Raw genomic sequence first — 15,587 nt, 5'->3', positions numbered from 1 at the left:
AGGCAGGGTTGTAAACTCTTCTAGCACAGGCTGTGTTGTTTGGATGTTCTAGGTATTCATAGTTATCTACCTTGAACATCCATCTAGAAACTGTCTATAGTTTCCGGGGGGTGGACTGGGGAGGGCCTATGAGCCTTTTCATTCACGGTGCCCCCTCCCTCCCATCCTGCACAGGCTGGACATGGGGCAGATTGTCTTGGAGCACCTGTGCTCTCAAACCAATGGCTCTGCTAAGACACATACCAAGGGTGACCCCAGTGCCCCCAGACTGTACCAGACTCCCTCAGAAGTTGGTTACACCCAACCACACTCTGCACCCCCTTTTGTTACCATTATTTTTTCATACTGAGATGAAACCATCAATTTCCTTCTGACTCCCTGTGTTTCTGATACAGCAGAGAGGTTGGGGACAGCTCAATAGAACAGCTTCCAGGATAGAGAATATTGGTGGTGACTTTTCTTCCCGGAGACTGAAAGCTAACTTAGCAAGAAGGCATGTCCACCTCTTCCTGGGTTGAGACCTCCCTACCTGTCATGATCATTAAATTCCTGAGGACACATGGCCCCAGGGATCTGGTGGGGGAGGAAGGGGGATGGAGGAGTGCACCTGCCCTAGCCTCATAGCACATTTGGCCCCATCAAGTGGCTCTTCCATGAGACTGGATCTGAGTGGGAGTGGGAGTAGGGGTTGGGGGTCCATTACTACTCACTGTTGTTTTGTGTTTTTTTGTTTTTTTGTTTTTTTTTATTTGAGAGAGAAAGAGCAGCAGGGAGGGGGAGAGAGAAAATCAGGTTCCCCACTAAGCAGGGACAACCCCCAGCCCCGCCGACGTGGAACACAATCCCAGAACCCTGAGATCCTGACCTGAGCCGAAGGCAAGTGATTAACCCACTGAGCCACCCAGGCGCCCCTACTAATCACTCTTTTGCTCATTACAGATGGTGCTACCTCATGTTCTTCAATGGGCAGATCTGAATTTGCAATTACAGAGGACAATAATTTATCAGTTCTATTTTTCTGAAAGAAAATTAGAAATTAAATCCGTTGGCCTTTCCCCAAAACAACTCTGAAGTTTCATGAAGAATCATTTTATTAATTTTAACACATCCCTCCCTTAAAGAATCTATTCCTTGTTCTGAATGCATGTCAAAGACATCAGAAGTATTTTCTGAAGAAAATCCTCAATGTTGATAGATTTAACATGTGGGACATATAATTTAGGAGGTAGAATAAAACTTCTCACTACTTCTAAAGATTACTTTGGTGAAATAATGAAAAACTATCAGGAGACTAAAAGTTCTTCTGTCCAATGAATGGATACATTTATTAGCCTCCGTTAATGTGGAGTATTCCTGCAGAATGGAGTAAAACTGAAGACGTCGTATAGTCTTTTCTTGGTTCCTTTAGCATTGACCTTCTTTTTTTTTTAAGCTGTATGTTTGAGAGAGAGAGAGCATGAGCACAAGCGCTCATGGGGAGGGATACAGGGAGAGGAAGAAGCCGGCTCCCCACTGAGCAGAGAGCTCCATGTGGGACTCAAACCCAGAACCCCAGGATCTTGACCTGAGCTGAAGGCAGATGCTTAACCAACTGAGCATATTTTGATATGCTTTTGAATTCATTTGTAATTACAAAATTATTTCCAAGAGCCATCTTTACAGAAGATACATTTTTAAAATAAAGCCTTTGGGAGCTAATACCGAAGGTAAAAGTGCTCTAATATGTGATGGCTTTTCAATGAATACATTGACGCTTAAGAAACTGGTGCGGTATATTCCCATCCTAATGGAACTATGTTAACTGTAGTAGCAAGGTGACCTTTCTTCTTCGGTCTGGTAGCATTCTTTTGACATTTATATGTTTGCTTTAAAACTGGAAGGAGATTGTTGGGCCTTTAATGTGATGTGTGTAAATGTTTTCAAGAAAGTTAACCGGGAAATATTTAATGTTTGCACACAGCTAGCAGTAGCAGACATAGCTTCCACGGAGAGCCTTTTAAGAATATAAATAGATTTTCATTAGGTTGAAGTTGCTTAGAACAGAAGACAAATGGACCAATTAGGAGGCCTTCAAAGAAGTGCTGACCTTTTGCCTACAGCACCCCCTAACACACACACCTTTCCGGGATCAGTTTCCCTCTTCACTTGAACCCCCCTTCAGGAAAAGGAAGGAATCGATGAAAATGAAGCCTGTGGCCCTGATTCCAGACTGGAATGGTGTTTTATAGTCCCTGTCAGCTTACTTAGTCATTGGAAAATGTAAAGCTAGGAGGTTGCCCCCCTCCACGCATCCAGCCTCGGGTCTCAACCCTGAGAGTCATTATTGGTCTATTGTGTCCTCTCTGTCCTCTGTATCACCTGCCCAGGTAGGCTTTGAGTTACAGAGCATGATCATTTTTATTCCTTGTGAGTTTAAAGTAGGTGGTTGAAAACAACCACCCCTCAGTCAGCACTCTCCATCATTCTGAGTTGGTTTGCACTACTCTTTTCAGTTCCCACGTATTGTTTTCACAGAGTATGGAGGGCAGGATTGAATTCTGCCTCCCAAGTTCCTTGCAGGTCTGGAGGCACAGAGCAACACGGATTTGAAAAAGAAGCTTACACTGAGTTATTAGCTTGCTTGGGGGAAGCCTGCATCTGAAACAGACTGCAGTTCTGTGAGTCCCTTCTCCCCATGTGGCTCTGCGCCCTGAGCCCACCTGCTGGACTGGGGAGTAGGCAGAGCAGGACGGGACACAGTGACTGGATGGCGCCCCCCTTCACTCCCATCCCACCCCATGTTCTGCTCATATCAGACAGTCCCCTTTGCTCTGCCAGTCCCCCCTCCCCTCCTGTCTCCCAAATGCCCATTTGCTTCATTATCCACACCCCCTACTCCAGGACTGGTGCCCATGAGGTCTGCTAGAGCCTTTCCTAGTCTCTGTTGACTGAGACACTATGGTTTCAGCCACTTTTCTGCATTTCAGATTTTCCATATTGCTCATTAAACATAATAGAATAGAAAGTACTTCTTTGTTTGTGGAGAACAACTCTCTGGAATAATCCTTACACATCATGTTAAGGTTCAACTTCATGCCTACGGTGGCTAAGAGTCTTTTTAAAGAGGAGCTTATTTTCATATGCTAATAATAACATCACAGAGAAGAAATAGGCAGAGCCCTAGATGCAAAAGTATTTCTGGTAGGACATCCATGATAACACTTTTCCTGATTCTGTTCCAAGCTAACATCAGTTTTGGTCATTCATTCTTTCACCAGTAATTAACCAAACATTGAGGGTGTCCTTTGTACCAGCTCCTGTGTCCTGAGTTGGGGATATAAAAACTAGAACAATCTGGGCCTCAGAGAGCTTACAGTCTAGTATATGTTGATTAAAATAAAGCTGTCAGTATTCACAATGCTCAAGAAGCAGAATGTTCTGGTTTTCCCTATTTCCTTGCTAACTTTTTCCTTCCTGTACACACCTCACAGTGGGCACTCAGTAAGCACTCCCTCCTTGTCATAGCGCATTTATGTAGAATTGATGGCTGTGGCCTTTATACTGTTAATTTTTTTTTCTGTTTCTCTTGGAATGTGCATTTTTTTTCTTTTCTTTAATTGAGATATAATTGACATCTCACATTTTATTGGTTTTATGTATACAAAATAGTGATTCAGTGTTTGCATATATTGCGAAACGATCACAATAAATGTAGTTGGCATCCATCACATATATAGTTAACACATTTCTTGTGATGAGAACTTTTAAGATCAACTCTCTTAGCAACTTTATTTTTTTTTATTTTTTAAAGATTTTATTTATTTATTTGAGAGAGAGACAGTGAGAGAGAGCATGAGCGAGGAGAAGGTCAGAGGGAGAAGCAGACTCCCCATGGAGCTGGGAGCCCGATGTGGGACTCGATCCCGGGACCCCGGGATCATGACCTGAGCCGAAGGCAGTCGTCCAACCAACTGAGCCACCCAGGCGTCCCTCTTAGCAACTTTTAAATATGCAACAGTGTTGTTACCTCTGGGCACCATGCTGTGCATTTCATCCCCAGGATTTGTAACTTTTTGGAATTTTGACCTTTTAGCTGCCCACCTTCACCCTCCTCTGGCAAATACCAGTCTATTCTATCTATGAGTTTGGTTCTTAATTCTACATCTAAGTGAAATCACGCAGTATTTGTTTTTCTCTATCTGACTTACTTAACTTAGCACAATGCCCTCAGGGTCCAAACATGTTGCAAATGGAAGGATTTCCTTCTTTTTTATATCTGAATAATATTCCATTCTGTTTGTACTGTGCGTATATACCTATATGTACACACAGTATATATTTTATATGTACTATATATTTGATAGTACAGTGATTTATACTCTATATCTTATAGTATAATATATACTGTGGTATTATATACTGTAGTGTAATATGCTATATGATGGTATTACATGGTATATAGTAATATACCATATTATATAGTATATCATGTGTATATACATATATAGTATATAGTAATATGCCACAATATTAGATGGTATATATGCTGCATATTTTATAGCATATATATATAGCATATAGTATTTTATATAGAGAGAATGTGTGTGTGTGTGTATATATATATGTATATAAAACAATTTTTCTTTATTCCATTCATTCGCCAATGGACAGAGTTTATTTCACATGTTGTCAGTTTTAAATAATGTAGTGAACATGAGGGTGCCATATCTTTTCAAGACAGGGAGTACATTTCCATTGGATAAATACCCAGAATTGGAATTGCTGGATCATATGGTAGTTTTGTTTATGCTACTAATTTCTTTCATCTCTGTTAAATTTCCTTCAGTATCAAGAGAGCTTGATACTAATGGACATTCAGGTGTATATTTTTTCATTTGGACTTTGAGCTATATTAAGAAATAGTCACTCATTTTTTGTTTTCCCCTGTCTAGTCAGTGTGATTTTTACAAAAAGCCAAGTGGTAAACATGTGCCAAACACATTGTCACGGCCATGATGGTTCCTAGTGCCAGTCGTTCATGTAATCCACATGTCTGTAAGTGTTCCACTGAGAACCAGAGCTCCTCTGTGGTAGAAGTTCAGTCCAGTATTTATTGGACACAAATAATAATGCTATTTATTGTTTAAACTTAAGGTTTAAACTTTATTGTTTAACTTAAACATTTTTATTTGTTTGTTTATTGTTTAAACTTAAAGTTTAAACTTTAAAGTGACCTGGTCTTTGTTCTTTTTGGATCTGAACATAAATTCAAAGAAAGGTCTAGCATCAGCTACACAGAAACTTATAGTTCAAGAAAGGTTTTTAATATTTTTTATAAGGGAACAAAACATTGAGTACTCTGAAATTTGTGGTTTTAACTAGTTAAAAAGCTCTTTGAAGGGATACATTAGCTTTCTTTATAGATTCAGTATCTGTATTATAAAGCTCAGGACAATTTTAACTGCTAGTTTATTAACAAGCAATTCTGTGCTAACCTCTAGAATCCCTGCCTTTTCAGAAAATGGGAAAAAAAACTACTCACGTAACATTTCTGTCTGCTTTTTTTTTTTTTTTTTTTTTTTGGTGATATGGTGCTTAGAATATCTTCATGCAAGATCTTTTGCAACAGAATTCTTTTTTAAAAAAGTAAATGTCTTTATAAGGGAAACCATAACTTTTTTTTTAAAAGATTTTATTTATTCACTTGAGAGTCAGAGAGAGAGAGAAAGAGAGAGAGCACGTGTGCAGTGGCAGAGGGAGAGGGAGAAGCAGGCTCCTGTGTTGAGCAGGGAGTCCAATGTGGGATCATGACCTGAGCAGAAGGCAGGCCCTTAACTGACTGAGCCATCCAAGCACCCCGGAAAACCATACATTTTCCTCAAAAAAGAAGAACACAAGGTCAGATAAAGTTGATGGTGCACTGGTCATCATTTCTGAATGCCCCAAACAAAAAGTGTTATTCCTATGATGAGACATCTTGTCAACACTGACATCTCATTTAAAGCCTAGTATTTTGGATTGGAAACAGATCATCTCTCTGCACAGTAAACATGGTAGACTAGCCAAAACCATTTTTTTTTTCAAGATTTTATTTATTTACTTATTTGAGAGATTGAGACAGAGAGAGCAACAGGGAGCACGAGCAGGAAGGAGAGGGAGAAGCAGGCTCCCCGCCGAGCAGGGAGCCTGATGCAAGGCTCCATCACAGGACCCAGATCCCAGGACCCCGGGATCATGACCTGAGCCAAAAGCAGACACTTGACCGACTGAGCCACCCAGGTGCCCCACCATTTCTCTTTTAAACAAATAACTTAAAATACTTGTTTCAGGGAAGCTAAAACGAACAAGAGAAATTTAATTAGTTCATTTATGCTGGGCAGGAGAAAACCTTTTCAAGAGAGGAATGAATCTGTTACATATCCAGAACAATCATTTTAAATTCTAAACTATTACGAAAGACAAGATCCCAAAGATTGGTTGTTGCCAGCCCTTAAACTCTGTCTGCTGTATTTTTGTCTTTACGTAGTTCAGGCAGCTGAAGTAAGATAACTCTTAATCTTGGGGTATCATGTCCTCACATTTTCATTCTGATTTAAGACTTTGGTTTTTTGGGGCGCCTGGGTGGCTCAGTGGGTTAAGCCGCTGCCTTCGGCTCAGGTCATGATCTCAGAGTCCTGGGATCGAGCCCCGCATCGGGCTCTCTGCTCAGCAGGGAGCCTGCTTCCTCCTCTCTCTCTGCCTGCTTCTCTGCCTGCTTGTGATCTCTGTCAAATAAATAAATAAAATCTTTAAAAAAAAAAAAAAAAGACTGGTTTTTTGTTTTTGTTTTTGTTTTTTACTTAGAATCATGCAGCTCTAAAAAAAAAAAAAGTGACTGTGTAAATCATGTAGCACAAGACTCTTGCTTCTAGATTTGGGGTCATTGCCAACTGAACTCTGACGGTGGTGTTCCTGTGTATTTTCTGTTCTCTGCCTTCATGTTTCATTGGTTCCTGTGTTGCCTGATTTCCCCCCAGACGGGCTGGTACTTCAGAATGGCCGCGGCTGACTTCTTTCATTCGGCGGGTGGAGGCACTGCCTGGTTGGCTCCGACTTTTGGAATGGGAGTGTGATGCTCATTGTGTCGCTCTGGCAGAGGGAGTCAGGGCCACCTGTCGGGGTGGCGTGGTTCCCACACACAGCACGGCGTGCCAGGTTCAAGGCAGTGGAGATGCCAGGCATTGAGCGGTGAGGAGGGTAGCTCATACAATGCGGTGCTTCTTCTGAAAGAGGATCTCCCCCCAGAAAGTAGTGCCAAATCCAAGGCACATGCTTCATTAAATTGATCACATCTGTTGGCACTTGTGGGTGTTAGCAGTGACAAGTGTGTTTCTGTTCTTCATTTTGGGGTGGGTTTTTTATTCCCCCTCAGCTCCCTCCACTCCATTAGGCTTTGTCTCCATTTATCTAAGTGGTTGTATTCTCTTAGCTACGGCAGGCATATACAGAAACAAGGAAGACATTTTCTAGGCCAGTTTATTAAGTTCTGGGTCACAAACTGTTGATGTCTGCTAACGCAGCATAATTATCCTGGAGCAGGTGGTCTTCTTACGTGCTGAGAGATGTCACGTGGTGTAGGAACGGTTCTTTTCTTCTTCCCCTGGGTCACTGGTGATTACAAGTCAGTGGACTGGATGGAGATGAGACAGAGAACTCTGGGTGCGTGCAGCATCCTGAGATGCCGGCATCTAGTTATGTACTAGTTACAATTCCCTACTCGGGGACAATTTTTTCGAATAAAAATATTCATAAATGCAACTGCACTGGCAGTGACATCTGGCTCTCAGGAATTATTGTTACTGTTTTTAACAGCTCTAAATGTAAAATTAATACGATCAGTTTTTGCTTTGCCTTTTTATTATTCCTTATGTAATTTTTTAAAAATTTAATTCCAATATAGTTGACGTACAGTATTATATTAGGGTTATGTTATGTTTTCAAAATATTTTTTTAAATAGATTTTTCTCATCTCATGATGGAGATTTTTCCATTGTGAGGCGATTTAAAGACATTAAATTAATGTCAAATGAAGAGATGTGACTTCTGGCTCTGCTTCCTCACAGGGGGCACATTATTAACTTTTTGATATTAAATTACATATCATAATTACAAAAGAAATGTGGTAACATAATAAGACTTCTGGTAGACATAGAAATGAAACTGTTGATTCCCCAAATCTTTGTTGAGTGCCAGCTGTATTGGAGGTGTCATCTCTGTTTCAGCTGTCTTGTTAAAATGCTCAAACTTAGAAATGGAAGAATGGCTTGCATTAGTTACTAAACAAGAGCATACTTACATAAATGCAAAGTCCAAATTCATCTAGATATGCTGTATCTTGACAACTATTAGCATTGGTCACTTTGACAAATCAAGACTCAAAAAAATTTTAGGGCGCCTGGGTGGCTCAGTCGGTTAAGCATCTGCCTTCGGCTCAGGTCATGATTCCAAGGTCCTGGGATCAAGTCCCGCATTGGGCTCCCTGCTCAGTGGGAAGCCTGCCTGCTTCTCCTTCTGTGTCCCTCTCTCTCTCTCTCATGAATAAATAAATAAAATCTTTAAGAATTTTTTTTAAATCTTGGGAATTACATGGGTAAAAACTTTGCTAACATGGGTCGTGTTACCAGAAGTCCACTAGGCTGGGCTCAAAACCAGTTTCCCAGTTGAGTATTTAATCTTTATAAGCTCTTTCTCAACCACCCCCATACTGGAAACACTGTCAGTGCTTTTGTACTTGGCTTTGGCGTATCATGCATGTGCCTACCACACATTTGTAAAGACTTTGATTTATAGGAAATTATGGAGAAACATTAGTTAAATTGAGCTTTCCTATTTGAATTCTGGAAAAACTGAAGTGTTGATGCATGGTTAGCCTTATGACTCCTGATAATGTCAAGTGGCCAATCCCGTAAGAGTTTCAGGAGAAAGAGATTTAAAGAGGCAGACTCACTTCATGTTCTCCGAGTTTTCAAAGGCAGACTTGGAATGCAAACAAGGCCACGTGCAGATCGTTTCATCTGTAAACCGGGTCTCTGAGCACATGGGACAGACAGCAAGAAATACAGGATGAGCCATGCATGTAATTTCCAAATGGCTAGTAACCACATTATAAAAAGACCCCCGTTAGATGAATTTTAACTACACTTTTAGCCAAATATATAAAAATATGACAATTTCACTATATAATAATCAATATAAAAGTTATGAAATATTTTATAGTCCTTTTTTTTTTTCATACCGAGTCTTCCAAATCAGGTGTGTGATTTATACTTGCGACACATCTTGCTAGGGACTGGTAAGTTTCAGGTGCTCATTGGCTATGATGCCTTCTCTGGACAACGGAGGTCTCGAGTTTGGTTTTCCAAATATGAATCCCTCACTGGGTTTTTAACTAACTACTGAAATTTTGCCTTTGATCAGAAATTACCACTGTTGAGAAGTGGCAATATATTTAATCATCACCGTAACTAAAGAAATTTCTTTAGCAAAGAAACATTGTCTCTCACATGTCTTTTACCGGACATGTCTGCACCAAACCAAAAGTATAAGAGGGAATTACAGGGTAGGACTCTTCCAAGAGAATTACCATAGAGGATTCGAGTGGTGTGGGGTGTCCACGTCCCTTGCAGAAACTTGGGGTTTGAGAAGCGTGGTGAAATTATGGGATGAGATTCAGGAGAAGGTTATCTGTTTTCTATAGAAATTTTTTTTCTGTATTTGGTCAAATCTGATTTAGCTATCTAAGGAAAAAACCATTTTAAATTCCAGACAAGTGGAACAAGAGCCCATTACTTCCACATCTCTATACTAATTTAACTTGTGTTAATGGAGTGCTTTAAGAGCTGTCCTTTGGGTGTTTTAATGGAGGAACTGGGAATTTTTTTCCTATTCAAAGCCACTGGTCCATGGTCAGGGGAGGGGAGGAATTCATCCTGGTTACAGTCATGTAAAATACAAGCCAATTCAGTTTTTCTAGGAAGGAAGGTAAAATGGTCAAGGGAGCTTTCTTAATTTTTTTTTTTTAACTAATCTCTACACTCAACATGGTGCTTGAACTCACAACCTCGAGAGCAAGAGTTTCATGCTCTCCGACAGAGCCAGCCACGTGCCCCAATGGACCATCTTTAAATGTTAAAAACAGGGAGCCTTATATTGGGAAGTCCTGTTATGTTTCATGAAGAGTTCCAAACACAGATTGTGAGAATGAGAAAGCTTAGAAAACCCTAATCCAGGCAGTGGGGGAGAGGTCCATTTGGTTCCTAAAGCTTCATGGATGTGGAAGCAGCAGGCAGAGGCTGGGGGCCCACGGGTCATCTCCACGCTGGCCTGGAGCAGGGCCTGTTGTGAGGGGCTTTCCTGAGGGGCATGGGAGCTGAACTGGGGAGTCATTTACTCCCGTTATCTGTGGAAGAGACCCCCCCCCCAGTAATACATGAGTTCATTTATAATTGAAGGTGCCTATTTACCTACCAGCTGCTAATATGAGAAAATCCCGAGTGTAGTTTGATGTAGACTCAAGGAGATGTGCAATGGGAGAAACGCTCAATGGACCATGTGTTCATTGGCTTGGAGAAGACAAGCCTTAAGGTTGGCATCTGCCATCCTTCTCCGTCATGTCGGAAGGCGTGGTGCGTAGTGAGCTGTGATCATCTCCATTCTGCCAGTGGGACCCCGGGGCTGTGTTGCCAGAACTTGTGAGGCCTTTCCTAAAATCATCATTCAAAAGGAACCAGCCAGGGTTAGCTTTACAGTTATTTTGACCTTGATTTTATGTAAACACTTTGGTGTCTAGGATGGTATGTGCTTTGATGTTGTCTGCTGATGATCACTAGCAAATCCCTCCCCAAAATAGTAAATTCCATAAAAATGTAAACACTCAAATACAGTCATTCATTTTTTTTTAAAGATTTTATTTATTTATTTGACAGAGAGAAATCACAAGTAGGCAGAGAGGCAGGCAGAGAGAGAGGAGGAAGCAGGCTCCCCGCCGAGCAGAAAGCCCGATGCGGGGCTTGAACCCAGGACCTGGGATCATGACCCGAGCTGAAGGCAGTGGCCCAACCCACTGAGCCACCCAGGTGCCCCTACAGTCATTCATTTAATGGGGCTTGCTCTTCTGACTCATAACTGTGGTCGTTCAATTTCACATCCGTGGAATGTCATTAATTTCTATAGGTGAGGTGACCCTCAGCTGGCTTGATGGGTCTCTCTACGCTGACCTAGAATGGTTGTTGGTAATGAGAAGTTGGCTTCCAGACAACTTAAGAACAACTGGAAACTTCTGAACAGTTGTGCCTCCTGAACAATTGGAAAGGTGATAGAGCAGAGCAGAGCCAAAACCTGATGTCGAGGGAGACAGGTGTGGGCTCACCCTAACAAAGAATATTCCAATGACCCACAGTTTACAATCGAAATAGGCGCTTGCAGAAAGTTAATCCCCATCCTAGAAGGTCTCAAAGTCAAGACCACGTGGCCCCTGCTGGAAGCGTCTTGGAAAGGGTCCCCGCACTTCAGCACTCCCGCCGCTTGTGCAAGGGAGCTGATCTGCACAGCCTATAGAGGGACTGCTCCTGTTCCCACGTGGTGGCTCTAGCATTTGTTTCTGGTGGACCGCAGACAGCAATTTCATTCACCAAATGCATGTTGCCTTTCCAGAGTCAGTCAGGTGCTGTGTATTCTGAGAGCAGAAGTCTGAGTTGCTCCCATGAGCCACGCATGGCATCAGGGATATGGCTGGGAGCAAGCTTCCTCTCTAGGGTGATGCTCTCCAACCTTTCACGGGCATCAGGAGCCCCTGGAAACCTGGTTAAAAGGCCAGACGCTGGGCCCCACCCTCGTGTTTCTGACGGCACAGGTGTAGGGGGCCAGAGACCCTGCATGACAACCAGGATCCAAGGGCAGGTGCACAGACCCACCCATCAGTACCAGCGGTTCAGGGCAGTGGTCCCCACTACAAGCAATTTCCCCTCCTCCCAGGAATGTTGCAAAGCCTGTGACATTTTTGGTTGTTACCACTAGCACGGGAGTGCTGCTAGTATCAGGGCTAGAAGCTAGAGATGCTACCACAGATGCACATAGTTGAAAAAATATAAAGACTACAAAAGGGCTTTACAGTGCAAAGTAAGACTTTTCCCCTCTGCTGCCCCAAATTTTCTTCTTAGAACTGTTCAGAAACTACTGTGATTGGTTCTTGTATGCTTTCCAGATATGATTTACATTGGCAAGAATGTTTATGTAATTTTTAACACAAATGGCCACGTAGTTCTAGATAATTTTCCCATCTCAGATATACCGGTAGGTAGGTAATGTTCCTCACATTTATAGATGAGGTTATTGAGACTGTGAATGTAAGTAATTTCCTCAAGGTCACATAGTAAGCAGCAGAGCTGGAATTTGGAATTCAGTTTTCATTAGAGCTGACCCAAGATGCAGAGGCAGCCCAGGCAGGCGGACAGTTTGGCTCTCCAAGCAGGTTCACTTTGCCCTACTTCAGACCTATGTCTTTTTTAAATGTTTAAGGAGGTGAGAGCCTTACAAAGGAAGAACAGAGATGGGCACCACGTGTGGCCTTCCCTTTCCTTTCAAGCAGTTCAGCTCTGGCCCCCAAATTGCAGACATCTCCCACCAAACACTTTGGAGCCAGACCCTCCCTTTCCAGAAGGCAGTTCAGGGACTTTTAGTGATGGCTCGAGCTTAGTCTTCTAACAACAACCCCAGGCTTCATACAACAGAGTTGACATTCGTAGGGATGTTTTGGCTTGAGTCCGCATGCGGGTTGGCAGCCCAACCTGGCCTGTGCCTTTCCCTGGACTCCTCTGTGGGTGGCTATAGGGCTTCTCGGGGCCACTCAGATACTGCCATCACCCCTGTGCTAGGAGCAGCGGTCACTGTTGGGGTCAGCCTGTGACCAGATGCAGTGCTTAATCTCGAGGGGGATTTCTTAACACAGCTTGTCAGAGCGGCCTGGTAGGTGCCGGCAGGTTAGGACAAAGGAACTTGCCCCGTTGGGATCCTGCGATGAGATATCTCTGTACCCAGAGGCTTTACTGAAATGCTTTACAGGGCTTTACTGAAATGCTTCCCAAAGGTGGTGGGTGCCTGCTAGGGTCCACCTTGAGACCGGGTGTGTAGATCATTTAGAGGGTACCGTCTAACCAGAAATGCGGAACATAGTACACTTGCCCACGGAAAAGTGCTATCAGGAGACCCAACTCTTTCAACTGTGACTATTTTCAGGTGCATGCTTAGAGTCGTAGCTCTGGTGCTAGGAAGGCTGAGCTTGCGTGACTTATGTTTGTCATTTCTCTGAATCAGCAGGTAACAAAGAGGGAACACATTCTACATTCTGGGTACTGCTGAGTATCCTTCTGGGAGCAGTAGCCATGCTGTGCAAAGAGCAAGGGATCACCGTGCTAGTAAGTCCCCAGATGCGGTCACACCTGCCCTTTCTTCCCCTGCAGCGGAGACATCATGGGCTGGCCTGGCCTCTTATTTCTCAACCCCACTACCGGCCCGTCCTAGACCTTTCCGCCAGTTACTCATGGTTTCGGTACATCTGATATTGCCTGGAAACAGGCTGTCTCAGTTGCTGATCATTAGCAACCAGTGGGAAACGCAAATTGGGAAATTCCTATGTGGGATATAAGAAATTGTGCAGAGGATCATGGGGAAGGAAGGGAGAACCAAATGGGAAGAAATTAAAGGGGAAGACAAAGTATGAGAGATTCTTGACTCTGAGAAACAAACTGAGGGCTGCGGAAGGGAGGTGGGTGGGGGGATGGGGCAACTGGGTGATGGGCATTAAGGAGGGCACGTGATATGACGAGCACTGGGTGTTGTACACAACTGATAATTATTAAACATTAAACATCAAACATCTAAAAAATTATTAAACATTAAACATCAAACATCTAAAAAATTATTAAACATCAAACATCTAAAACTAATGATGTATTATATGTTGGCTAGTTGAATTGAAAAAAAAAAAAAAAGTGATTAACTCCTGGGGCACCTGGGTAGCACAGTCAGTTAAGCTCCCAGGGTTGTGAGCCTTATGTCAGGCTCTGAGTGCTCTCTCTTTCTCTCTCTCTCTCTCTCTCTGGGATAAATAAAATTAAAAAAAAAAAAAGAGCAATTAGCTCTCATGGAAAGGTGCCGTAGAAAAAGAGGAAAGAACAATTTAAGTTTTCTGGAGTGCTCTCCTGTTTCGGCAGTTCCAAATCCACCAGTGGGCCGACCCCATCCGTGCTTCTGGTCCTGGATAGAGAAGCACCGAGTGTGTGTTGTGCTCAGCTTGAACTTGAAATGTCGAAGAGAAAAGGAGGAGTCTCTGAAGAGTATAGATGTTCACCTCCTATGTCTGATCAGAACTGAAGCCCCAGGGAGGGAGAGGCATTGAAATCCACTTTCCTTTTTCACTATTCTAGCTAATTTTATGCTGGACATTAGGAAAATTTAGAAATTAAGGATATGATCAGGGTGGAGAAATGGAGAAACAAAGATATGGGATTTGAATGGGCCACGTAGGAATAGCTTGGAAAAGAAAGCAGATGAAGTTATATGAGATTTGATGTAAGTCAAAGCAAAGATCCATGGTTTTATCAGGCTCAGTCTATAAGATTAAGGTTAGATAGCTAAAAATGGCATAGAAAGAATTACTCTGCAAAGATACTTGAAGTTTGTTCAAAGCCTCTGTTTTTCAGCCTTGACATTATTGATATTTTGGGCTGGATCATTCTTTCTCATGGGAGGGCTCTCCTGTGCATCATAGCGTGTTAGGCAACATCCCTGGCCTCTACCCCCTAAATACCAGTAGGACTCCCTTGGTTGTGACAACTTAAAATGTCTCTAGATATCATCAGGCATCCCCCAGTGGCAAAACCACCCACTGCTCTAAACCCTTGCCTCTCAAAGACCAGCAGCATCAACACCATCTGGGAGCTTATTAGAGATTTAGGATCTCCAACCACCCCCACAAGTCCTGCTGGGTCAAAATCTCCATTTAACAAGGCCCAAGGTGACTCCCATTAATATTTGAAAAGCACTAAAGAATTAGGTTGAATTTATGTAACTAAAGATATGGTAAAATTTAGCAATTTCCAAAAGTGTGATTAGAATGTGGACATTTTGATGATGCATTTACATGGGAAGTTGGAGAGTGCCAACCAGAAGGGATGACAAGATTCCCTCACCCCTTGGTGACTGTCTTATAGCTCCTAGGGAGAAAAACAAATGGTGTAAGACAGCGGCTGCTCAACAGGGAGCTTCTGCCTTCTAGAAAGTGGGTTTTATAGCCAGGCAGAAGTGGTCCGCTGTGACCCACTAAAATCCTGTATCGCATGAGTGGATGAAATCAGAATTCTCTACCATGATTAACCCAGCACTGGCCTGTGTATTGGATAATTAATGGCTTCCAGCATTTATGGGAAAGGGCTGAGTAGGGATGTCATCCTTGCTCTGGAAGCCACAAATTACCACTGGCTTCTGATGATTTATCATCTTTTTCACCACAAAACCTCATATTAAAAAGGCCAGAGTCATACGGAGGGATCTTTAACCATATAGGCCATATG

The 15,587-nt window shown here is 42.6% G+C and overlaps 1 protein-coding gene across 3 annotated transcripts in view; it reads left to right on the top strand.

Annotated features, from left to right (window-relative positions):
- The window catches only part of TMTC4 (transmembrane O-mannosyltransferase targeting cadherins 4), a 63,045-nt gene that overhangs the window by 20,476 nt on the left and 26,982 nt on the right, over positions 1–15,587 (top strand). For 2 of the 3 annotated variants that reach the window (XM_047720326.1, XM_047720329.1), the window contains one exon: positions 13,330–13,430. In XM_047720326.1, the coding sequence (XP_047576282.1) occupies positions 13,330–13,430 (101 nt within the window). The remainder of the gene's footprint in view (positions 1–13,329; positions 13,431–15,587) is intronic. The other variant, XM_047720328.1, reaches the window with a different exon arrangement.

Source organism: Lutra lutra, chromosome 3 (assembly GCF_902655055.1).
Source record: "Lutra lutra chromosome 3, mLutLut1.2, whole genome shotgun sequence".
NCBI classification, from domain to species: Eukaryota; Metazoa; Chordata; class Mammalia; order Carnivora; family Mustelidae; genus Lutra; species Lutra lutra.
This window is presented reverse-complemented; position numbering and strand designations above follow the sequence as displayed.